The sequence below is a fragment of the Lithobates pipiens genome, unplaced genomic scaffold (genome assembly GCF_037356315.1).
Source record: "Lithobates pipiens isolate NorthernLeopardFrog02 unplaced genomic scaffold, aLitPip1_a1.2 Scaffold_3, whole genome shotgun sequence".
NCBI classification, from domain to species: domain Eukaryota; kingdom Metazoa; phylum Chordata; class Amphibia; order Anura; family Ranidae; genus Lithobates; species Lithobates pipiens.
In genome coordinates this window covers 243185354-243211683 of record NW_027507790.1, presented here as the reverse complement: position 1 = coordinate 243211683, position 26330 = coordinate 243185354, and the positions used below count along the sequence as shown (strand labels likewise).

Here is a 26330-nt window from a genome sequence, read left to right as displayed (position 1 = left end):
CCTGGGTGTTCTTATTATGAGGGGCTCCCACCATCCCTGTGCTGTGCTGACTTCCTCCTGGGGGTTCTTATTATGAGGGGATCACACCATCCCTGTGCTGTGCTGACTTCCTCCTGGGGCTGCTTACGGTGCTGCTGTCAGCGCTGTATGTCACGGAGCTGCTGTCAGCGCTGTATGTCACGGAGCTGCTGTCAGCGCTGTATGTCACGGAGCTGCTGTCAGCGCTGTATGTCACGGAGCTGCTGTCAGCGCTGTATGTCACGGAGCTGCTGTCAGCGCTGTATGTCACGGAGCTGCTGTCAGCGCTGTATGTCACGGAGCTGCTGTCAGCGCTGTATGTCACGGAGCTGCTGTCAGCGCTGTATGTCACGGAGCTGCTGTCAGCGCTGTATGTCACGGAGCTGCTGTCAGCGCTGTATGTCACGGTGCTGCTGTCAGCGCTGTATGTCACGGAGCTGCTGTCAGCGCTGTATGTCACGGAGCTGCTGTCAGTGCTGTATGTCACGGAGCTGCTGTCAGCGCTGTATGTCACGGAGCTGCTGTCAGCGCTGTATGTCACGGAGCTGCTGTCAGCGCTGTATGTCACGGTGCTGCTGTCAGCGCTGTATGTCACGGAGCTGCTGTCAGCGCTGTATGTCACGGAGCTGCTGTCAGCGCTGTATGTCACGGAGCTGCTGTCAGCGCTGTATGTCACGGAGCTGCTGTCAGCGCTGTATGTCACGGAGCTGCTGTCAGCGCTGTATGTCACGGTGCTGATGTCAGTGCTCTGTATTACGGTGCTGCTGTCAGTGCTCTGTATCTCCTGCACCCTCTTGTTTGCCTACCCTGGTCCCTGACCTTCCCTCTCCTCCATTGCCTTCATTAGCTCCATAGTCCTGAATTGTCAGAACAATTTCCCAAATAAAAAAAAAATGCTTGTAGTTATCGATCCCAAATTCACCTCATACATGTATTATGCTATTGTCCAGGTGGTGGGACTACGTGCTACCCCCTAATAATTACCCCGTGGCCGCAAATTCGACCTAAAGGTTTGCGAAATTCGCCTCCCATTGAAGTCAATGGAGCCCGCGGCGAACGGTCGTTTTCGCGAACGTTTGTGTCCGTTCGCGTTTCGCGTTCGCGAAACGTCCCGTCGGAAGTTCGTCCATCACTACTCATCACAGGGTCTCCATCAAAGTGCCCTATTATACTATGGTCTCTATAAGATTCGTCCTTACCACTGTAAGGCTTACAGCAAGATTTTAGCAGCAAGGTGGGAACTGCGAGGTGGAGCAGGTCTAGGAGGAGGAAGTTCATAGCGGTCCTAGCAACCAACCATGAAGATGATGCCAATGCAGCAGGGGAAAACTTGTACTGGACAATGCACGGGGGGCAAGTGGAGTGCATAGACCCAGGCAGTCTCTGTTGATGTGAATCCTCAATCTGTGCACATTGAGAATTTGTCACTGACCCTAGTTTGTTGCAGGCCTAGATGTGGCCCCTGGGCTGCAGTTTGGAGACCCTTGCTGTAGACCCATCTCCCTTCTGCAGGTAGATGTGAAAATACTATATAAAAATTTGTTTAAATATTTTAATGACTACACAACTGCATGAAATGGTGTTTTTTTTATCCGCCTGGAAATTCATTATAAAATACAACTGAGACAAACTCATATTTCCCTTAATCAATAAGTGCTGAATTTGCAGCTATATTATTCTACCTATGTTTATAATATTGTATATAGATAATGCAAACAACACATTTAATACAAATTTGCACGTGCAAATTCAAGACAATGACAAAAAACAAATGCCTGGGGTATATCAGCTTCAACCAGCCAATTAGCAGCAAATCAAAGAGGTAATCAATAATAATAAACTTACAGAGGCCAAAGCTTTACCCAGTGCATCCCCAGTCTGCGAGCTTCCCGATGGTCCGCTTCCTCTGTTCGCTGAAAGAAAAAAAGAAAAAACAAAAGCAAGAGTGTTAGAACAAGCAGGGAGGCATGTTACAGGTTTCTATTCCTGGTCCACTTACCCGTAATGTAATTGCATTTTAATGCTAATTATATTGCATTAATCTTTAATTAGCATTAATTTGTTTGCTAAGGTAGATGTCAAATATATTCATGTTACATTTTTATGAGCAAAAATTTGAACGCGGCTGGTTATCCACTTATTTACGGTGCAATTATGCTATCTGATGCCCGGGCACCTCCGGATCCCTGTACAGGAGGAGCGGTCCTAGGTTGGGGAATGCTAATCGTAACACGTGAACTTCAAAATAAGTGCAGTGTTAATTTAGACCCCGCTCTGCAGAGGATGGAATTAATTCATGTGCTGATTTTGATTTCAAATGCAGAAAGCTGTGCTTTGTGTTCAGATTGCTGCAAAAACATTTATTGCAATGAATACGAGGAAATTATGGTCTTCTGATATCATTGATGTTATGATATGCAGAGAATGTTGACCAAAAAGATCAACCAAGCTAAAATGTTACAAGATGCTTACTGTTTGACCTGAAGTCTGTAAGGAGTTTGCATTGGTTCCAAAGCGTTATCTTGACAGGATAGATAACCTATGATAACCTATGACATAGATAACCAATATATTCAAAATTCTCAAAAGGAGAGGTCAGCATGGAGGCCTACAGAATTCTTTCATGACAGGTTCACTTTAAACACAAATACAGCTGTTTATCGTAGGATTTATTATTATTATTATACAGAATTTATATAGCGCCGACAGTTTACGCAGCGCTTTACAACATTAGGGTAGACAGTACAATTACAATACAGTTCAATACAGGGGGGAATCAGAGGGCCCTGCTCGTTAGAGCTTACAATCTAGGAGGAAGGGTCAAGTTATACAAAAGGATAATAGCTGTGGGGGATGAGCTAAAGGAGAAAATAGTGCAGTTGTTAGATGGAGGCAGGAAAGGCTTCTCTGAAAAGTAAAGTTTTCAGGGATCGCCTAAAAGTGGATAAATATGGAGACAGTCTGACAGATTGGGGTAGCGAATTCCAGAGGATGGGCGAGGCTCGGGAGATGTCCTGGAGGCGGGTATGGGAGGTGGTGATGAGGGAGCTAAAAAGCAGGAGGTCTTGGGAGGAACGAAGTGGGCGATTAGGTTGGTATATTGAGAATTAGACTTTTAATTGGTCGGTTATCATTTTCTTTTTTTTTTGCCTGAATTTTCAGCTTTGTTATTATTAGCTTTAAGATTAAAAACAGAATAAACAATAGTTGGTAATGCCTATGAAAAAGGGTGCAGACATTAGGAACGAATACTTATTTGTTCAAAAGGGTAGCCAAGTCAATATGGAAAATGGATTAAATAATTCATTCCATTAATGCAGCATGAACCTGTCACCCAGCTGGTGTGAAAGGACAGAGATAAAGGGCAGAAGCTGGAGAAATGGGACAATGCAGGCAGGAGGGAGTATGCTGACTAAGGATTATAAATACTAATAATGAGCAGGGGAATGGGTTGACAGCTATAATGAAACACTCTAGAACAGCCTTTCTCAACTTTTATTTTTTTTCCCCAGAGGTACCCCTAAAATAGTTTTCAGGTCTTGAGCAACTCTTGGTTAAACGAATACATTGGGGGTCATTTGAAAATTTTTTGGTACATACAGTTGAAGTATGCAAACATTACCGTGGTGGTCAGAATGCCATTCTTACAGGCAGCTGAAAAGGTAATTGGGGTCAAGCTCCTAGCTCTGCCACATGACGCTGGCTCCAGAGCTATGGAGGCACAACCAAATGGGAGTTCAATTTTCCACAGCCCAAGGAACCCCTAACAACCTCTGGAGAAACCCTGGTTGAAAATGGATTCTCTAGACTAACCACAAGTAAAAACCAGGGCTGTCCAATCTACAACACAGCCCATGAACATTTTTTAAGTAGCCCCATTTAGCCTATTGGCACACTAGAGCAGCAAGCCATTTTTTTTTTCTTGGAAGACTTACCCCATACACACTATTAGATTTTCTGAAGATTTTTGTCTTCGGATTTACCAAAACCATATAATATGAGGTCAAACCTTAAGAGTTTCAATTTATATGCAATCAGGCAGGCCCTTGCACGACATGGTTTTGGTAAATCTGAAGACAAAAATCTGCATATAATATCGAATAGTGTGTATGGGGTCTTAGACCACCTTTTTTAAAACTTTAGTCTGTGTCGTATCTGGTCAACATGACAGAAATTGAGACGGGTTCTATACTGGGGCCATAGGCAATTTCTCTTGTTAAACTGGAAAAGGGTTAGAATCCTTGTAAGTTTTCCACTGCTGTGCGCATCCCTGTTAGGAAAATTCCTCTTACACATACAGCAATAAAAACTTAACAGAGACTCTAAGCCCTCTCTTTTCTATCCAAGACTAAGGATAGCCATAGACATTCCGAATCTTGGCCAGTTCAGCAGGCACACACCGAGATTCAAACTATGTATGGGCAGGCTGATTGTACCCAAGCCTGTTAGATTTTATATGTGATTATTGCTGGCAGCTATTAAAGAGGATAGAAGTAGTCACTGTGTTCTACCCAGCAGGGATGGCTTCCACTTCGAAAGACCCCCCCCCCCCCCCAACTCGTGGTTGTAGGAAAGAAAATTGCTCTGTCTATGGTCGGCTTAACAAAAATGTTTAGCTCTAGTTTATGAAATGTGATAGGTGCCCCCAAGAGACATTACTTTTAAATAAAAAAATTATATGTAACCCCTCCTGGGCAGTGTAGCCAACAATGAAACACAGATCCTGTATTATCAAGAAAGGTATATTACCAGTGTGGGGCCAGGGATGGGGCACAGGCTGGCATGGATATTATTTACCAGAAATTGGGCACCTTCATCAAGCAGACTGGGGCAGAGAGGTCCATGTCAAATTGGATCTTAAGAAAGAATGGCCAGCCTGTCACTTTTACTGTCTCATCTATCTTCAGCTTGGCCAACATATTCTTTATTTTAATCATTGAGTGTCATTATTCCCCTCTTTAAATACCTCATCTAAAACCCTAATTGTCCCTAATACACCAAGATGCCTGCTGGCTGCTGGGAAATATCTGGGGACTGGTAAAGCATGGCTCAGATGATGATGGTGGGATGGTCAGACCCATGATGGTCTTGGATGCTTGAAGGACAGGTAATCACAACCATCTAAGGCCACATAAACCTCAATGGATGGACTTGCCTTTTAAAATAAGAAAAAAATATGTGAAATATTCACCCCTCTTGTAACTTTCTACAAATCCAACAGACATTCCCTGTGTTTACATTTCTAATGAACCAGCGCCCAGGCCAAAGACACAGAAGGGATTTTTTGTGGATTTCTGAGATTAATATAAACCATGCCGTGGAATAACACAGAACAGACAAAACTATTTTGAAGCCTGGCTGGCATATTGCTTGAAGTTCGGCAACTGTAAGAGATGGGAAATAAAACCAACTGCAGTGGACTAAGGCTGCTTTCATGCCAGTGGCAGGGGGCCAGAAAAACATGGAGTGCAGGCTGACCAGGGTAAGAATAATACATGATCTGGGATAGTTTATTGCCCTCAAGAAGCCCATAAATGTAGACAGTCAAACAAATATTTTTAGAGGCTGCAGCCACGACTTCTGCTGCAGAGAACGTGATTAATACAGAAAGACGGAGTGTTCTAAACCCAGGACATCGTGGGTAGCAAGCAAGTCGGAAGCTTTTTCAGTATTTTCCCAAAAAAGGAATGCTTCAGAGTTAAAGAGGTGTACCAACTGGCACTCACATGCTTCTGATAATACAGTATGGTGGGTTTCAACATGTGGTCATGGTGTGTACACTTGTTCAATGTACTTGTGCTGAATGCACTTATGCCAAATAAAAAGTTAAATCCAGGACTCAAAGCTAGTCCTTATGCTTTGCTAAAATTAAACAAACTATAAAAAAGTAAGAGTCCAGCAAATAAACACAAATGCCTGCTATTACCTTCATTGGACACAAATTCCTCCTCTGTGTCTCTGTTAAACTAGTTTCATTAGTTTTTTTACTGGGGCTTGACTTTCCTTGACTTCCAAGTTAGCTCCACAAAATGAAATCATACTTGAAGTCAGAAAAGTCAGTAACTTGTAACAAAGCAAATCTTATGCAGAAAAGCACACCTTCTCATTCCTTGGGAGGACCTCACTCTCATGTTTATGTCCTTCAAATAAATTTTTACATGTCAGTCCTGCACCAATGTAGTCCACTCCAGATGTATATTAAGATGAGCAGGCAGGTAATACAGTCACCCTGCAGTCAAAATATGTCCTTAATCTTCTGGGTCGGATGATGTTGGACATCATTCAACCTGAAAGACTGAGAACATCTTGGGCTAAAAAACAAATACTATGGAGGAAAACAGTAATTGAAGATGAACATTGCAACGAGAGCAGTTTTTTTTTTTATCTCCAGTGGGACCTTACACAAACAATTAGCATGGAGTCACAGAGTTACATAGTTGGTGAGGTTGAAAAAAGACACAAGTCCATCAAGTCCAAACTGTGTGTGTGCTATATGTTTATATTAAATTGTATATCCCTGCATGTTGTGGTTGTTAAGGTTCCTATCTAATAGTTTTTGAAATTATCGATGCTCCCTGTTGAAACCACTGCTTGTGGAAGAGAATGTCACATCCTTCCAGCTCCAACAGTAAAGAACCATCTATGCAGTTTAAGGTTTAAGCTCTTCTAATTTTAGTGAATGGCTGCGTGTCTTTTTAAATTTCCTTGTGTAGAAGAGTTTTATCCCTATTGTGGGGTCACCAGTACGGTATTTGTACATTGAAATCATATCCCCTCTCAAGCAACTCCTCTCCCTAGAGAATACGTTCAATGCTTGTAGTCTTTCTCCGTAGCTGAGGTCCTCCAGTCCCTTTATTAGCTATGTTGCCCTTCTCTGGACCCTCTCCAGTTCCATCACATCTCTTCTGAGGACCGGTGCCCAGAACTGGACAGCATACTCCAGGCGCGGCCAGACCAGAGTTTTGTAGAGTGGGAGAATTATCGTTTTATCTCTGGAGTGAATCCCCTTTTTAATGCATGCCAATATTTTGTTGGCTTTGCTTGCAGCAGCCTGGCATTGCATGCCATTGCTGAGCCTGTCATCTACTAAGACCCCCAAGTCATTTTCAATCCTAGATTCCCTCCAGTTCTCCCCCTAGTGCAGCCTTTCTCAACCTTTTGAACACAGAGGAACCCTTGAAATAGTTCTCCGGTCTCAGGGAACCCCTGCTAAAAATTAGAAATCTACAACTCATGATACATTAGTGCGATGGTCAGTGGGAAGAATGGTCCTTACACTTGTGGTCATTGGGAGGAATTACCTCCTTACAGACAGTTAAAAAGATCAATGGTGTCAGTGGGAACGTGTCAGAGGCAGAAATTGCCCAATGCTGAAGGAACCCCTAGCAACCTCTGGAGGAACCCTAGTTGAGAATCACTGCCCTAGTGAGTAGATTGCATTCATATATTTGGCACCCAAATGCATTATTTAAGGTTTTGCAACATTAAACCTCATTTGTCATGTAGTTGCCCACCCCATTAATTTGTGTACATCTTCTAGCAAGGTTTCCACATCCTGCGTATAAGTTATTGCCCTGCTTATCTTAGTATCATCCACAAATACTGAGATTGAGCTGTTTATCTCATCCTCCAGATTGTTTTTGATTAAGTTAAATAGGATTGGTTTCAGAACAGAACTCTGGGGGACCCCGCTTTCTACACCAGACCATTCTAAGTACTCCCCATTGATCACCACCCTCTGGACTCACCCCCGTAGCCAGTTTTCAATCCATGTACTCACCCTTTGGTCCATGCTGACAGTCCTTAGTTTGTACAGTAAATGTTTATGGTGAACTTTATCGAATGTGTTTGCAAAATCCAGATACACCACATCAACGGGTCTTCCTTTATCTAGATGGCAGCTCACCTTCTCATAGAAGGTAACGGGTTGGTTTGGCAAGAACGATTCTTCATGAATCCATGCTGATTACTGCTAATAATACCATTTTTCAGGCAATCGCTTGACTGAATTGCTTAAAGACCCTCGGATGTAAGTCATCTGGTCTTGGTGACCTATTAATGTTAAGTTTCTCAAGTCTATTTCTGATTCTATCCTCTGTTAACCATGAGGGTGCTTCCTGTGTCGTGTCATGAGGATAAATCCCTCTGTTTCCTTCATGAAGACTGAGGAGAAGAATAAATTCAAAACCTTTGCCATCTCTCCATCTTTTGTAACCAAATTGCCTTCATCTTTCTTTATGGGGCCAATATGTTCTGACCTCCATTTTTTTCTTCATCTCTATTTATATACTTAAAGATTTAAATTTTTTTTTTACTTTGCTCCACTGTGTGCCTTTTCGCATTCTATCTTCGCCCACTGATTATAACCTTACATTTTTATTACATTCTTTGTAAAGTTGGAATGCTGATGATGACCCCTCAGCCTTGTATTGCTTAAAGGCCTTCTCCTTTGCTTTTATATGCATTTTTACGTTGGAGTTAAGCCACCCAGGACTTTTATTAGCTCTTTTAAATTGATTTCCCATTGGGATACACTGGCCAATACCTTTATTCAATATGCTCTTAAAGCACTCCCATTTTTCCTCCATGTTCTTCGTTCCTAGGATTTTATCCCATTTAATATCTTCTAGCAAGGAGCTAGAAGTTGGCTCTTTTGAAATGTAGTGTCTTACCCTTGTGTTTCCTATTTGTGGGATTTATGCTGAAACTAATTGACCTGTGATTGCTGTTTCCTAAGTTGCCCCCTATTTCCACATCCACGATCAGGTCTGTATTGTTAGTAATCAGTAGGTCTAGTAACGCTTTGTTTCTTGTTGGTGCATTTACCATCTGACCCATGAAATTGTTCTGCAAGACATTCAGGAAATGGAGAGCCTTAGCCAAATGCATAGTTCCTTCCACCCAGTCTATGTCTGGATAATTAAAATCCCCCATTAAAATTACACTTCCCATCCTTGCCGCCATTCCAAACTTTGATAGGAGGTTCTTCTCCCCCCTCCTCCCTCTGGTTAGGGGGCCTATAGCATACTCCCAGTATTACTTTCTCCTTGGTTTCCTCCCTTTGAAGCTCTACCCATAAGGATTCAACCTCCTCCTAAGCTCCATTAGTGATGTTGTCCCTCACATTCACTTGCACATCATTCTTGATATACAGGCATACACCTCCCCTTTTTTTAACCTTTAAATCTCCAGCAATATTGTTCTGAGCGTACAGACTTTGTAAAGCCTGATGCTAATCACACGTAAAAAAGTTTGGTTCTTTAATAAAGTGAAGTTAAGGTCAGTGTGCCTTGACCTGCAAGTTTACTATGGGGTGGGTGGGGTTCATTTGGAATTTTTTGACAAAAATTCCGGCATGCCTGAGGTTGTTAAAAAAATGCTCTTAAATGATGTTACTACCCCAGCACACTGCAGAGTACACTGAGCCATTCGACACAGAGGAGGAGCTCACTCTCTCTGACATTCCATCCACAGGCCAACTTGGTAACAAGCCAATGAAAGAGAACTGGTCACAAAGCAAAATAAATTATTTTAATAAAAAAGCTTTGGGGGAGGCAGTCATCTTCTGGCTTCTATGCTGCACATCAGTTTTGAGGCAGTGAAGCTGAACAGGTGTTTTCATTATTTACTGACTTCCTTAAGGTCTAGTTCACACCTATGCGTTTTTCAGTGCATTTTCAGTTTTGCAGAAACACACTAAAGTCCATTTAACATGGTTTCCAATGGGTCACGCTCACACTGGTGCATTTTTTGGAAAGGGTCAGGGACTTTTTTCCCCAAAGCAGGTTGCGTTTTTGTTTCCATAAATTGTAATGGTTTCTCCTGCAAGACAACAGACACCTCCCAAAAATCAAAACACATCAAAATCACATTAAAAATGTGTCAAAAACGTGTGTAAAAAGCGCAAAACACACCCGGAAAATGAATCAAGCACAACCTGCAAAGGTGTGAACTAGGCCTGAAGTAAAGTTATCATGAAAGAAACCTAAGCTGTCATTACAGACCTCCTCCGCCTGAAAACACTGTGGGGTTGATTTACTAAAACTGGAGAGCATATAAAGTGTTACTAAACCCACAACAGTAAAATCAGTCTGTCTATTTTTTTTTTATTTTTTTTTGTGTACAACGGACAACTCTATGTTAAAAAAATAAGTAAATAAAAATGGTAATACAAGGAAAAAAACTTACACATAATACTATCTGTTCCATTGGCAGGCGGTGTACAGGAAGAGGCGTTATAATGATTTGTGCTGCTACGGTGAAATGTGGACATTGGAGGAAGACTAGAATTGATGTCCGTTGAAGAGTGTGATGGATAGCTCTGTAAAAATGATAAACAAGGACAATATTCAGCCACGCATAATACAATTACCCATCTCACAATGGCAGAGTACATTTTAAAGACTAACATCCTTTATGTTTTCCCCAATTAGTTTTTTTAAAACTTCTTTGTAATTTGTCAGCTTCCCTTATTGTGTCATCCAATATTATTCCCGTTTGAAGATGTAAGCAATCCACTACGGTTTGTCTGTAACTCTGTCAAACCACTAAACCTACCCAATAAATTAAAGTGTGCATGTCTCTGAAAAATGACCACCTTGTGAAGATTGTATTTCTTTTTTTTTCTGACCATAAAACCCGAAATACAAAAACATTAAAGAATGTGCATACCTTTGGTAGAGTTAATCTTGTTCACATAGAGTCTCCCCGTATTGAAACATGCAGTATATTAATCCTACCCTGGGTGAATGAAAGCCACACCTGTACTTTACAGAAAGGGTAGCAGTCCTATGAAGACAGAGGAATGGACCAGGGCTTCTATTGAATCTAATAATGGTCCAGCACAAAAATCATCTCCATTTTTATGGAAGCATCCCCTCTGTCACTAGGGGCATGGCCTCTACAACATTAAAGTTATGCTTTGTCCACATGTCACCTTCTATTTAATGAGGCCACCTCAGTAAGGGTGCCCTATAATGGACAGTTCACTAACATATGGGCAGCTTTTATCAATGTAGCTGGAGAGAGAGTATGCCTAATGCTCCGAATGCACAAAGAAGAAGGGTTTCAAGTTGGTAATAGCAGAAACCTTTATGTTAGGGTGGAATTTTAAAATAGATATGATTATGGTCATTTAAAGGGCAACTGAAAGAAAATAAATATATATTTGAGCATTTTTTGCCAGGTTGCTCCAAAAATAGTCAGCGTAGTGAACTGTTAATTATTGATTCAGAAATGTCCATAGTTTTTGGCAGTACTACAGTTAATACATAGGGATGAGCCGAACACCCCCGGTTCGGTTCACACCAGAACTTGCGAACGGGTGAACACGTGAACATCGTTAAAGTCTATGGGACACGAACATGAAAAAAGTGGGGACAAGGTGTTTTGGGGGGACCCCCACATAATTTTTTTTATTAGTTTTAGTGCGGGTTTCCCCTTAATATCCAGATCAGACCCAAAGAGCCTGGTAATTGACTGGGGGGAACCCATGGTGTTCTTTTTCATTGATTTTTATCTATATTGTCGGGATCTGACAATACATTACACCCGCAAGCAGTTTTAAATGAAATTTTTTCCTTTACAAATGTCATTTTGCTGCTCTCATTCATAAAGTTATGTACGGCTGCCGTGTAATGAGATCTTGCAGTGCATTAGTGGTCTCACCGTCCATTACGGCACATTCCGCGGGTGCTTGAATTTCCCACAAACGCCCCGTTAATGTTTGGTATTTGGAGAACACCCGCTGTTCGAGTCAAATTTACATTCGACACGAACATTGGGTTCATCCCTATTAATACATAGTTGCCGCGTGTCCCAGGACCCTTTAGGGCAGTGCCATCATTTAGAAACCTACTCTTGGGTGCTCCTTGTCCAAAGCTTCAATGTGTCCCAGGTCCCACAGGACAGTGCCATAATTTAGAAACCTACCCTGGGGTGCTCCCTGTCCATAGTTGCCATGTGTCCCAGGTCCCACAGGACAGTGCCTTTATTTAGAAACCTACCCTGGGTTGCTCCCTGTTCATAGTTGCTATGTGTCCCAGGTCCAGCAGGACTGTGTCATAATTTAGGAACTTACCCCAGAGTGTTCCCTGTCCATAGTTGCTATATGTTCCAAGTCTGGTAGAACAGTGCTATAATGTAGAAACTTACCCTGGGGTGCTCCCTGTCCATGGTTGCTATGTGTTCCAGGTCCTGCAAAACAGTTCCATAATTTAGAAACTTACCCTGGGGTGCTCCCTGTCCATAGTTGCTATGTGTTCCAGGTCTGGCAGAACAGTGCCATAATTTAGAAACTTACCCTGGGGTGCTCCCTGTCCATAGTTGCCATGTGTCCCCGGTCCTGCAAGACAGTGCCATAATTTAGAAACCTAACCTGGGGTTCTCCCTGTCCATAGTTGCTATGTGCCCTGGTCCCGCAGGACAGTGCCATCATTTACAAACCTATACTGGGGTTCTACCTGTCCATAGTTGCTATGTGTCCCAGGTCCCGCAGGACAGTGCCATAAATTACAAATCTACCCTGGAGTGCTCCCTGTCCAGTGGACTGTCTGAAAAGTTCATAATATCACCATGACTCCCCTATTAGTGCTGGATTAATGGAGAACCCAGCAAGAGTCACTCAAGCATCTTTGTCTAATTTTATGTTCTCATCCAATGGAATACTCAGGGCTGTATTGAGACGTGACACTGCCCTAGACTCAGCTAAATGATGGCTACCTTTCAAACAACCCACACCACCCATTTCATATGAATATTTTAGGAAACACTGCTGCTATAATGTGCTATTGTAGAAACCATAAATTCTTCATAAATAGATCTACTTCTCAATTGTATAATTCGCCAGTGAAAGTTTTATATTTCCTGAACAGTAAGGAGCCTTCTCACGCCTCTCAACATCCTTTGCATCCCTTCTTTCTACAGTTCTCTTGATCAATTAAGCCACAAATGCTCACAGTTGGACAGAAAATGGAAACCAATTAAAAAATAAAGGAACATGATTTGTAAATGTCAGTGTGGCCCCAACAAACTCAGCTGCCCTAGGCACTGCCTCCTTATACAGGGTGTCCTGGTAACAATTTCTTGATTGATTGTTGCTGGCTCCTTTCTTTTTCACTAGAGAAACAAGTATCACTGGGGAAGATTTACTAAAACTGGTGCACACATAATCTGGTGCAGCTGTGCATAGAACCAATCAGCTGCTATGCTTTAGGCCCCTTTTACACTGGGGCGGTTTTCAGGCACTACAGCACTAAAAATAGCGCCTGAAAAAACCGGCCCCTTTCACTCCAGTGTGAAAGCCCGAGGGGCTTTCACACTGGAGCGGTGCGCTAGCAGGACGGTGAAGAAAGTCATGCTAGCCGCATCCTTGGAGCGGTGAAAGGAGCAGTTTATTCACCGCTCCTAAACTGCTCCTACCCATTAAAATCAATGGGGCAGCGCGGCTATACCGCTGGCAAAGCGTCGCTGCAGTGGGGCTTTGTGAGCGGTTTTAACCCTTTTTTGGCCACTAGCGGGGGTTAAAACCACCCTGCTAGCGGCCGCAGACCGCCGCTAAAACGACGGTAAAGCGCCACTAAAAATAGCGGCGCTTTACCGCCGACGCCCGCACCGCCCCAGTGTGAAAGGGGCCTTATTGTCAAAGTTTATTTGAACAAGCTGAAGTTAGAAGCTGATTGATTACTATGCACAGCTGCACCAGATTCTGTGTGCTCCAGTTTTAGTAAATCTCCCCCACTGCCTACTGTTTCCATCATAATCTGGACTTTTTAAACACTACTGATTGGTTTTATTATTACAAATTATACAGATATCTTTCTTATATATTTATATTTCACCTAAACTTGACAAGCAGTCAAGGTTTCATTTTTTTGATTTGTCTGAAGACTGAATAGGTGTTTGATGAATTTTTGAGGAACTTGATTATGTTACTGATTTGGAATTGTGGGCTGGGGAATTTATTTAGCAGTAGAAGTTTTATGTATTTATGATCAAATCTAATATTTATAATGACAGCTTAACTGACTGTTATACATTGTGATTAACTATGGATTTACTGGGTATTGGGGATCTTTGCATAATTGTTGGATTTTGTCTTTAGTTTCAGGACTACAGACCTAGGTCCTTTTGAGATGGATCATGGTTTTTATGCCTGCACAACACAATGTTGGTTGGAGGCATTGGGGAAAACTGGAGCACACAGAATGTAGAGCACCTGTGCATAGTAACCAATGCTCCCTTATGTACCAATATAGCATTAATGTACTTATTTTGCAAAATTAAACAGCGTTCCATTTATTCTGCACACACTTACCTCAGTCTCTTCATGGCTGCTCAAAAATACTTATCCATTACTTCTGCCTTTCTTCCTGGATAGACTTTAGGTCATGACACAGGAAGGAGTTGACCAGCTGATCTCATTAGCACACACCCTGCATCATCCACCCCCAGCTGGTCAACTCCTTCCTGTGTCATGACCTAAAGTCTGTCCAGGAAGTAAGGCAGAAGTAATGGATAAGTGTTTTTTAGCAGCCATGAAGAGAGTGAGGTAAGCGTGTGTAGAATAAATAGAAAGCTGTTGCTATTTTAGCAAAAGAAGTACATTAATGCTATATTGGTACATAAGGGAGCTGGAATTTAGAAAAACATGAATAAAGGTGAACTTAGCCTTTAATTAAACAAACTGAAGTTAGAAGCTGATTGGCTACCATGCGTTTGTACACTAGATTCTGCTTGCTCCAGTTTTATTAAATCTCCCCTGATGTGTTTTATATTAAATTTAAAATGTTTTTTTTTTATCATTTTATGGGAACAGTTCAGTAGGCTTGATTTGCCTTAACTGGAGTTAATAATTGATATATCAGTCCATTAAATAGAATTATGTATGCTTAGACAGGTCAGACTCCATGTGAGTCTGCCATTTCTGACAGGTAGAGAATCCAACTAAGTATTACCATAGATGGTTATACAATGCCCCGTACACACGAGCGGAGTTTCCGACAGAAAAATACTTTTTACGTCCAAAATTCTGACAGACCTAGAAAGAGAACATGTTCTATATTTTTCTGATTGGAACCAATTCCTATCAGGAAAACTGCTCGCCCGTATGCTGTTCCGACGTACCAAAAACGATGCGTGCTCTGAAGCAAGTACGAGACGGAAGCTATTGGCTATCGAACGTCCTTTTTCTAGTCCCGTCGTATGTGTTGTATGTCACCGCGTTCTTGACGGTCAGAATTTGGTGTGATCGTGTGTACGCAAGACAGCTTGAGCGGAATTCCGGCGGAAAAACCTTCAGAGTTTATTCCGACGGGAAAACCGGTCGTGTGTACAGGGCATAAGAATGCGCTACTACAAAAACTTAGAGTAGAGATTGAGATTTTTAGAACTATCCATTCCCTACTGGTTCCCTTTAGGGTGCAATTTGATATGATGTCAGTTTTGTTTTTGATGACATAGTAAGCTGCACTTACCAAACGGTCATGTGGATGTATGTTGCAGTAGCTGCTTGACTGTGGAATATGAGAAGAGTTGCCCAGCATTCCCCCATAACTAGCTTGGTTCATACCACTCGAACTCCAAGGATCACTGCTGTGGTGACCATCTGAAAGGAAACAGGAAAAAAACTGTAAAATATTTTACAAGATATACTGTATTGCTTAGCATTTCTAGTAGGAAGCATAGGAGATTTGTTAAAACTGGTGCACACAGAATCTGGTGGAGTTCTGCATAGTAACCAATCACCTTCTCAGTTTTATTATCAAAGCTTAACTGAACAAGCTGAAGTTAGAAGCTGATTGGTTGCTAAGCACAGCTGGACCATATTCTGTGTGCTTCAGTTGTAGTAAATCTCCCCCATAGAATTGCAGCATTCCAAAAATTCCTTGGATTCCTGAGAAGAGCATACTTAGTTTTTCCCCTTAACTGAGTAAATGACATGGAGAAATCATACTGACAGGTTCTCTTTGAACTGCATGTAAACTGTAACAAACAGAATTATTCTGAGACAGGAGTGGAGAGGCATTACAGTAGATTCTGGCTCTGCAATCCTGGCTCTGGTATCTTTGTGTGCAGAGGATCCCAGTGTAGGAGCAGTAAGTATCCAAACACCAGGTTCATTCTATATTAGAGAGAGATACTGTGTGGGTAAATGTTAGAGTAACATTGAGGTTTAGTGTTAGGGCTTATTTACACTTGCTTCGGCTTCAGCACACATTAACAGCTAGTTTACACTTGGTTCAAAACAAGGCTTCGGACAGGCTTTGTTAAAGCTCTCTGAACACTAGTCAAAGCTCCTGTCACTAAATAAAATGGTTAGCTTACAGTCCTGTTTACACCTTGCTTTGCTTTGCTCCAGCTTTCGCTACAAAAATTATTCCCCATGTAACTTTAGTGGTGCTTCAAAGTGCCTTCAAATCCTCCATAGAATTCTATGGCAAAGCTCGCTTGAAGCCAACTGAAGCCTCATCGAAACCCCACGGAGCCTCACCGAAGCCCCACCAATGCCTCACCAAAGGCTCATCGAAGCCATATCGAAGCTCCACCAAAGCCTCATCGAAGCCCCACAGAAGCATTATGGAAGCCCCACCAAAGGCTCATCGAAGCCCTATTGAAGCTCCACCAAGGCCTCATCGAAGCCCCACTGAAGCCGCATCGAAGCCTCACCAAAGCACCAAGCAAAAGCTAGGTGTAAACAGAACTGTAAGCTAACCATTTTATTTAGCGACAGGAGCTTTATCTGGCATTTAGAGAGTTTTAACAAAGTGTGTCTGAAGTCATGTTTTGAAGCAAGTGTAAACTAGCCCTTAGGGTGACAGAAATGGAAATGTATAAGCCCTTGTACACACGGTTGGAGATTCTGACGGAATGTGTCCTATCGGACCGCTTTGTCAGATATTCCGACTGTGTGTGGTCTCCATCGGACTGTTTCCATCGGAGTATCCGATGGACCAAGTTTTCCAACTTGTCCGTAAAATTTTCCGACAAAATGCTCCGATCGGACATACTCCGATCATGTGTAGCCTACTCCGACGGACAAAGTGCCACGCATGCTCAGATCAAATTCCTAGACCAAAGCTATTGGCTACTAGCCTGAACGTAGTCTTGTCGTAGCAAAATAACGTCATCACGTTATGTACAATCGGATTTTCCGACAACTTGGTCCGACCGTGTGTATGCAACAGTTTCGGACAAAATCCGTCGGACAAAATCCGTCGAACAAAATCCAACAGATTTGGTTGTCAGAATGTCCGACCGTGTGTACAAGGGCTTAGGGTGACAGGGAAGGATAGTGTGATCAGTGTTAGGCTGCTTTCACACTGGGTCGGTATTCAGGCGTTACAGCGCTAGTGTAGCACCTGAAAAAAAAACGGCCCCTTTCACTCCAGTGTGAAAGCCGGAGGGCTTTCACACTGGGGCGGTGCGCTGGCAGGACAGTGAAAAAAGTCCTGCTAGCCGCATCTTTGGAGCGGTGAAGGAGCGGTGCTTTGCGGGCGGGTTTAACCCTTTTTCGGCCGCTAGCAGGGGTTAAAACCACCCCGCTAGCGCCCGCAGACCGCCGCTAAAACGACGGTAAATCGCCGCTAAAAATAGCGGCGCTTTACCGCCGACGCCCGCACCGCCCCAGTGTGAAAGCAGCCTTAGGGTTCCAGGGAAGATTAGTGTTAGGACTACTGGAGGGGGGAGTCAGTGTTAGAATTACAAAGAGGGTCTGTATTAGTGTTACAGGATGGCTAGTGACAGGGTTACAGGGAGAGTCACAATTAGTTCTCCCTGTGATAAAGGTTTTAGTTTAGGTTTAATTTTCGTTTTTAAAATATTAGGTTTAGGTTTTAGTTAGGTGTCATATTTATATCTTGCTCTGGTCCTGTGAGCATCCATTTGCCATTACTATAGCAGTTCTTTAGGCTACATTCACACTTAAGCATCACATTTTCAAGCACTTTTGAGCATTTTTTGGAGCATTGCACTTTTTTGCAGCTGTTGTCAGGCTGTTTTTCAACTAATAGATGTGGAGTGCTGCTGAAAAAGCAGTGGAGAGCCGCTGTTTGAGCATAAAGCGCTCGAAAAAAAAAAAAACGCTCTAAAAACAGCTCATGTTTTCAGACGTGTCCATTGAAGTCTATGGTGCCAAAAAACGCAAAATTCTGCCTGAAAAGTAGCTTGTGTACTTTTTTGAGTGACAGGCATTGTTACAAGCATCAGGAAGCTCAGATGTGAACAATGGTACTGAAAACAATAGGTTTTTGCTTGTTGAGCGTTTTTGAGCTTTGAGCTACAAAACACTTAAAGGGGTTGTAAAGTTATTTATTTTATTTTTTTAAATAACAAACATGTTATACTTACCTCCACTGTGCAGCTTGTTTTGCACAGAGTGGCCCCAAACCTGGTCTTCTGGGGTCCCTCCGCGGTTGTCTCGGCTCCTCCCCGCAAGTACTTCTCACGTTCACGCGAGCTCCCTCGCATGGTGAGGAGTGCTTGTGGGCACGCTCCCGTGATATAGCCGGCGGCCATAACCGCTCACTGTATCACTCGACCCCGCATCATTGGATATGGTTGACAGCAGCGTGAGCCAATGGCTGCGCCACTTTCAATCCATCCACTGTAACCAATCAACGGGCAGGCTGGGTGGCGAAGAGGATGTCGGGGGCAAGTGTGGGACTTTCGAGGGGTCAGGTAAGCCACAGAAAAAGGAAATTACATTTGAAAAAAACAATATTAAAAAGCTATCGGAAAATGTACACAATTGGCAAGGCTTTACTGAAGGGATCTCAAACAGGGGGCCCTCCAGCTGTTGTGAACCTACAAGTCCTATGAAGCTTTGCTAGGCTGACAGTTACAAGCATGACTACCACAGGCAGAGACATGATGGGACTTGTAGTTTCACAACAGCTGGAGGGCCACCCGTTTGAGACCCCTGCTTTACTGTATAAATGTTAGGGCCTACAAAATAAAACTCTTTTTGCCTCCCTGTTTTTCTGAAATTTTTGGTTTGGTTTTGATTTTGGTTTCTCACCAAAACCCCAGGTGCACTTTTAATCATATAAGCAGGCATAGGATGGTGTTCTAATATGAAATTGTATATCTTCTCCCGGTTGGGTAAAAAAGCCCAAAAATGACTTTTCTTATTGTTTAAAGTCCCTCACAAGTAACATTCATCTGTATTGAGGTAAAGAGGATTTCAGCTTTAGATGTTTCCGCCAATTTAATTTCTTTGTCATGCCCACTCACCCCCAGTTTGAACTTCCCCGCTGTAGAAAGGCTTGTCCAGCTCTAGCCCTCCAGCTCTAAGTCCTCCTGCTAAACAGCTTATCAACTGAATTTACTGTCCTCCTTTGTAAATATGGCTCTAGCTTCTCTGTTTAATTTTTCTTTACCAATTAAAAAAGTTGGCAAGCGCGGCCCATTCTAAAATCCATAGTTATGGTGCCAAATTTAGAAAAGACTGTTTCAGTTCTGGATTTGCAACAATTAAAGAGATTTCAAAGTTCCCTCTTCAGAGAGAACTATAAACCCTGTGCCAAGTTGTACTTGTGAAGCAAATTATGTAATTTACAAACTTTATTCACTCAATTACAACTTCACAAGGGGCAGTCGGCTGAGTCGCTTACTGTCCAAGTAGGACACCTTTTTGTTTTAGACGTGTCTGGATGCTTTTTACTGCAACAATCAAGAAATCATCACAGATAATGGTGGCCACAGACATTAAGCAAGGGTCGGATATATATTCACAACCCAACCAAAAACAGATTTCTTTTTATAGATGCCCACATAAACATGCATAGTTGGCTTGTCTGTTTGAAGACAGTCTTATGGCAAGAAAGAATAGTGACTGGCTACAAAGCTACAACCTGATCTGTTAAACTTTCCCCCCCAAGAACAGTTGGTTGGAGATGTTGACATAGGACCCGTTCTTTGTCTAATTTGAAAATGGTGGTCGATCATAAAAAGAGGAAATTATTAACTAATAAAAATCTTAACATTTGTACAGATGTCAATCTACTCCTTGCTATTCTTGCTGGTATAATTATGATTTAAATATATTTAAATTTTACGGAAATAACACTGTCTCAAACCTGAGCAATTCAAACAGATCAAATACTAATGTACACATAAAGAGGTTAGCTTGAGAGAAGACTGGATGTCAAAACAATCAATAGATACTGAGAAAGAGACAGCTGAATTTTTATGCACATCTAGACTATCCCTCTCAGACTGGGTTCACATATTTTCAAATTGGATGCGGGTTTCCCCACATTCATTTCGCATGACAGGCAAGTGTAACCAGCTCTCAATGAAGCTGGTTCCCACAGGTCCGGGGTGGCCGCGGTCTGGATTGCAGAAGGGTCCTGTGCACCTTTGGGTCTAATTCAGCTGCGAATTCAGGCAAAAATTCGGACCTGAATCACACCGGAATGAATGAACAGACATGCACCCCAGGCACGAACCCACGCCGTACATATGTGAACCCGGCCTAAATATCAAGCTTTGTCTCATCCCTCCAATGTCTCCCTTTTAGCAGTTAAGGTTGAATATCATTTTAATGGGCCATTTTAAATTACAGGCAAAAGGCACAGCTGACTTCACTTCTAGAGGTAAGTCAAGATTTGCATAAAACTTCATTATATGCGTGGCAAAGGGGTCCTGTGTGACCCCAAAGTGCTGCACTCTTCCACTGTTATGTGATCACTTCAAATAAACATTTTGGAATGTTACTTGAAGATCCCTGGTTTGCCGGCAATGTTTAAGTTATTTTTTCAAAACAAGGTCACCTATCACATTAGTGGGCCATAAGAAGAACATTGGAAAAAATTATTTGAACTTGAATTCTTGAGGGAAGTCAAGATTTCCATAAAGCTTCATCAAGTGCCTGATAAAGGGGTCCTGCTTGGACTCAAAAAGTTGCACTCTTCTGCTGAGATGTCATCACTTTGAAAAAAAAAAATGTTTTGGATGTTACTTGAAAAACATTGGTGTGCTGGCAATATTTATACTGTCTTTTTCTAAATAAGGTGGGCCAATGGAGATATTGGAAAAGGTAGAGCCAACTTGACTTCTACAAGTCAAGATTTGCATAAAACGTCATCAAATGCCTGACAAAGGGGTCCTGCGTATCCTTTAAACTTTGCACTCCTCCATTGTAATGTGATCACTTTGAATAAAAAAGTTTCAACACTACTTGAAGATCCTTGGTGTACTGGCAATGTTTATGTACATTTTTGGTATATAAGGTTGCCTATCATATTAATGGGCCTCTGGGGAGTAATGGAGAAAGGTAGAGCCAACTTGACCTCAAGAGTGAAGTCAAGTTTTGGATAAAACTTTAGCAGCCTATACCTGTATCAGAAACTACTGCATATATTACATAATAACTTCCAATGAACGGCAGCAAGTAATGAAGCAGGGGTTGGCAGAAATAAAGTCATTACTAGTGTAGCAACCCTTAAAACATGAACGTTAAAATTTGAGTTATTAAAGTAATGTTCATCTGAAAGTAAATTTGGATGTGACTTTGAGTTTCATATTTCATAAGAGTGTATATTATATAAACATCTGTAGACTGTCCCTATAGTTGGCTGTCTGTGTATTAGGCAACATCTGCAACATCTGGCATATCAACAGCTCAGATTACAGGATAAATCATGTAGAAAGTATGTCATTTTCAATCAGCCTCAGCAGACTGTGTGGGAGAGAAACAGTAAAGCCCAATCACTGTTCAGCACTATTTAGAAAGTAGAGCCGACACATCTAAGGGGCAAATATGGCCGCCTCCATTGACTATTGAAAATGTGAAAAAGAAATGTCAGAAGCCTTAATACACTTTAACAAGCATATTAGAATCTGATCACAGTGAGAGGTAACGTATATCTAAAAACTTAAAGGAATTAAAGACGATAAATCGCCTTCAAATATTGATCATATTGCATAAATTTCCTTTTACAAATCTGTTGATTTAAAGGCTCGTACACACTATAAGAAAATCGGGTAAGCATTTTCATCCGAGGAGCGTTTGTACGATTTTTGAATAGTGTGTACACAACATTTTCGAAAATATGATTCCGACTTTCTGAATGAAAATTTCTAAAGGGACAAGCTCCAAAATGTTTCTCATATGGGAACAGAACGAACCATTTTCGTTCAATGTGTACTGTTTTTATACCATTTTCCTACGAGAAAAATCTGAAACAAAAGACTGTGCATGATCAGAAACACTAAACAACAAAAAAAGCCTTTCTCATGCAAGAATTTTCATATGAATTTTCCTTAATCGGTTCTGATTTGCTGTGAAACATTGAGGAAAATTGGACGATCTATCAATTTTCTTATAGTGTGTACACCACATAACACAGCTTTTCTCAACCTCTTCAACAGAGAGGAACCCTAAAAATACATTTCTGATCTCAGGGAACCACTGCTAAAATGATTATATCTAATCTAACCTCATAATAAATTAGTACAGTGATGGCGAACCTTGGCACTCCAGATGTTTTGGAACTACATTTCCCATGATGCTCAACTACACTGCAGAGTGCATGAGCATCATGTGAAATGTAGTTCCAAAACATCAGGGTTGCCAAGGTTAGCCATTACTGCATTAGTATGATGGTTAGAGAAGGATGCTCCTTGCACTTGTGGTCACTGGGAAGAATTACCCCCTTACAGATATCTAAAAAGATCAATGGTGTCAATGATGAACTTATCTGAGAGGCAGAAATTGCTGATTGCTCAAGGAACACCCCTATCAACTTCTGGAGGAACCCTAAGGTTCCATGGAGCTCTGGTAGAGAAACCCTGATCTAACAGGGGCCAGAGAGGAAAGTGCTCACACAGCTTACCAGAACTCAATAGGGAAGAACTCAGTAGAGTGATGGTGTTCTTTAATAATCCATTGAGCAGGCAGGTGACATGCAAACTAGCAAAAGAAGCCATGGTCGCATACTGCTGTCTGTCAGAGTTGCCTTGACCATAAAGCTGACTGAACAGAATTACAAATCTTTTGGCTCGAACAGCCTGCAGGTATGTATTTCAACTTTGTATTTAGCTGTATTTAGTGGTTAGGCTTTATTGGTTAGGATGAAGGTTTTTTTTATCTTCATGAATTCTAGCATAGCACAAACATTTTTCTTTTCACTTAAAGGTAAACACAAATAAAAAGCCATACCTTGCATGAAGAAAGAGCTAGGGAAAGTGCTGGAGGCTGGTTTCGAGGATGGGTAACCTGGTGAATCCCTATTGTAGTCGGCAGTGCTTGCTGAAGGGGCATAAACCTGCAAAAATACAAAAAAATTATTGAATCGAAAATGTACACAAAACAAACAAAGAGAGTGCATATATAGCTGCATCAAAAATGTCATATACATCATCCTGCAATAATTTAAATGAATGCTGACTTGTTTCGGTATCATTATAAAAAGTAGGCAGCAGCACTATCTTGCAATGGATACACATTTGAAGTCACTGATTATTTCACATACTACACCACACCCCCTTGGTTCTCTGGATTTCCAGATTTCATCTGTGGCAAAGCACTGCCTGGTTAGAACTTATCTGCTGAAATCTGGCTAAATTTAAAATGACTAGGTTCTTAAAGCACCCATGGAAAGGTGGAAGTGATGCGCTGGACACTCAACCAGTAGAAACAATGCTTTATTTGAGTCTAATGGCTTGAAATCAGCAGCTTTCTACAAAGCAGGGGGCTCTCCCTAGATATAGGGGTCACTGAAATTAAGAAGTCCATGTATAGCTGAGCCAAAATGAGCTCCAAGCAATTGTCCCAAAGCAACAAGTCCAAAATATTTTATTTACTTTACACAAAGCACAAAATTCAGCAAAAGGCAGCCAATGTGTTTCGGGAGTCAAAAAAATTCCCTTCCTCAGGGCTTTACCAATGTATCCAAGCAAAGCTCCTGAATATATAAAGCTAAACCAGGAGATTCATAACTGGGTGATCATGCCTGTGCCGGTAGCAGAACAGTAAGGTTCTAAGAACAGACAGGACTTTGCATTTTTGGAAGCCCCAATTCCAACTTGGGTCAGTTGTTGCAAATATTATCTAATGAAAAAATCAGTAATACATTTCCCTGAACTATCACAATCCAATATGCTGGTATGAACAGGATCTATTGCAATTTGTGAACAATGGATTTTGAATGCATTTGATCTGCCTAAAAAAAAATGAAATAAACTGCCCAACATTGCATCAAAACACAGTGAAAGTGACAATTAGCAGCAGAGCTTCTATTGGGCAAAGCTGTCCTTGGGACAATTCAATAAACTAGGCCCCATACACACACAGCTACTGAACTGCCATGTTATTAAGGCACATTTCTAAGTCACTACAAGTACCCCATGACTTCCTAACAGAAAGACTCTATTGTCCTGAACATCTCAACACATAAATAAAACACATTGCACCGCACAGGTAGTGCTGAATTGAACATGAGTTTTAGTATTTGTCTACGAAGACGCAGCAGCTATTGTTTTCCAGAACTTTGGAGTGATGGCAAGCCTGAAAATTTGCAAGGTTTAATGGTACAACTTGCCCTGTGGAGACACAAATGAGATTTTCAAAAAACAAACAAAAAAAACCCCCCATAATAATAAAAGAAAGCCTATGTGTTTCATTGTAGCCCCGATGAAGAGAAACCCTAAAACCCCTGAAACGTGTGAGCCTTTTAAAATGAACTTTGTGACCAATTAACTTTTTATGAACTGCGAGATTAGTTTGGCACTCACTCTAAGACATTCTAAGACATTAACCCCATTCAAGAATAATAACAAGAATGTAGAACAAAGAAGAAGAATCAAGAACGAGAATGTAGCGAGGCAATCAAGACGTTTTTTGTGTTTTTCACACATTTATTTATTACAGATACTTATATAGCACCGTCAATTTTATGCAGCGCTTTACATATATATATTGTACATTTACATCAGTCCCTAACTCTCAAGGGACTTACAATTGAAGGTCCCTAACTCCCATTCATTCATACACATACTAGGGTCAATTTTGGATAGGAGCCAATTTACCTACCGATGTGTCTCTGGAGTGTGGGAGGAAACAGGAAGAACATGCAACACCAGACATGCAGTTTCATGGTTGGAATTCAAGCCAATGACCCCGGTGCTACTAGGTGAAAGCGCTAACAACTGAGCCACTGTGCTACCCATTTGCCCACATACATTTAAATAGGAGAGCAATGTGTACATATGTGTTTTTCAGCCTTTTCCCCTGCTGATAAATGCATGATTCTACCCCAAAGAAGCTTATGTACTTTTCCGAGCTTCACAAGATGGGCAACTAACAACACAAGGTGTAAACAAGCCTATTGAGAAAGATAAGACTCTTCATCTTGGGCATTGTCGTGCTTCAGGAATCTTACAACAAAAAAATGCTCAGGTGTGATTGGGGCCTTACTCCAAGGGCCTAGCTACGGTCATACTGCACTAGACTGCTTTCTGTACGAAGACTCTACACCCAATCAGGATACCTACCCACAAAAGGGGCCGGCGCTTCACCACCTTATTTCTTTATGAAAAATACAGAAATCGATAACCTTTATTGGTTAACTTAAATTTTCAAGGATGAAAGCCTTTAGAATGCCTTAGAATATATAATGTCTTTAGGAATTGAAAAAGCCTGAAGAAGGGTTATATGGAGTCCTGTAAGCCTGTATCTTTAATAAAGTGTATCAATGAAACTCCGAACTCCAGCCTTTCCAATTTCCGATTACTGCATGATCCTGCCCCAAAGGAGCTCATGTACTTTTTTGAGTTTCACAAGACAGCTAAGCAGCAACACAATGCCAGGTGTGAACCGTCCCATTGAGAAAAATAGGACACTTCATCTTGAACATTGTCGTGCTTCAGGAATTTCACAACAAAATGCTCAGAATGGGGCCTTACTCCAAGGGTCTAGATATGACTGCACTAGACTGCTTTCTGTATGAAGACTCTACACCCAATCAGCATACCTAGCCACACCAGGGTCCAGCGCTTTGCCACCTTTTAAAAATACAGAAATTGATAACCTTTTTATGGTTAACTTAAATTATGAAAGATGCAAGCTTTCAGGATGACTTAAATAATGTCTTCAGGAATTGAAAAAGCCTGAAGAAGGGATTTGCAGTGTCCTGTAAGCCTGTAACTTTAATAAAGTGTATCACTTAAACTCCAAACTTTCTATAGTAATGGATGGCTAACACCATACAGTACTCTACTGCTAGATATTCATTTTTAAGGATTTGGTCCACTGGGGACCAACACATACACGAGTGGATGCTCAAAAAACAATGATTTGCCAACAAAATAGC

The 26330-nt window shown here is 41.6% G+C and overlaps 1 protein-coding gene across 17 annotated transcripts in view; it reads right to left on the bottom strand.

Annotated features, from left to right (window-relative positions):
• Window positions 1-26330, bottom strand: part of TCF4 (transcription factor 4) — a 623095-nt gene that overhangs the window by 85097 nt on the left and 511668 nt on the right. For 9 of the 17 annotated variants that reach the window (XM_077462972.1, XM_077462976.1, XM_077462979.1 and 6 more), the window contains 4 exons: window positions 23180-23285; window positions 15492-15622; window positions 10207-10339; window positions 1864-1931 (listed from right to left, as the gene is read on the bottom strand). In XM_077462972.1, the coding sequence (XP_077319098.1) occupies window positions 1864-1931; window positions 10207-10339; window positions 15492-15622; window positions 23180-23285 (438 nt within the window). Of the gene's footprint in view, window positions 1-1863; window positions 1932-10206; window positions 10340-12171; window positions 12214-12319; window positions 12362-15491; window positions 15623-23179; window positions 23286-26330 lie in introns of all 17 variants that reach the window. The other 8 variants (XM_077462970.1, XM_077462965.1, XM_077462971.1 and 5 more) reach the window with 1 other exon arrangement.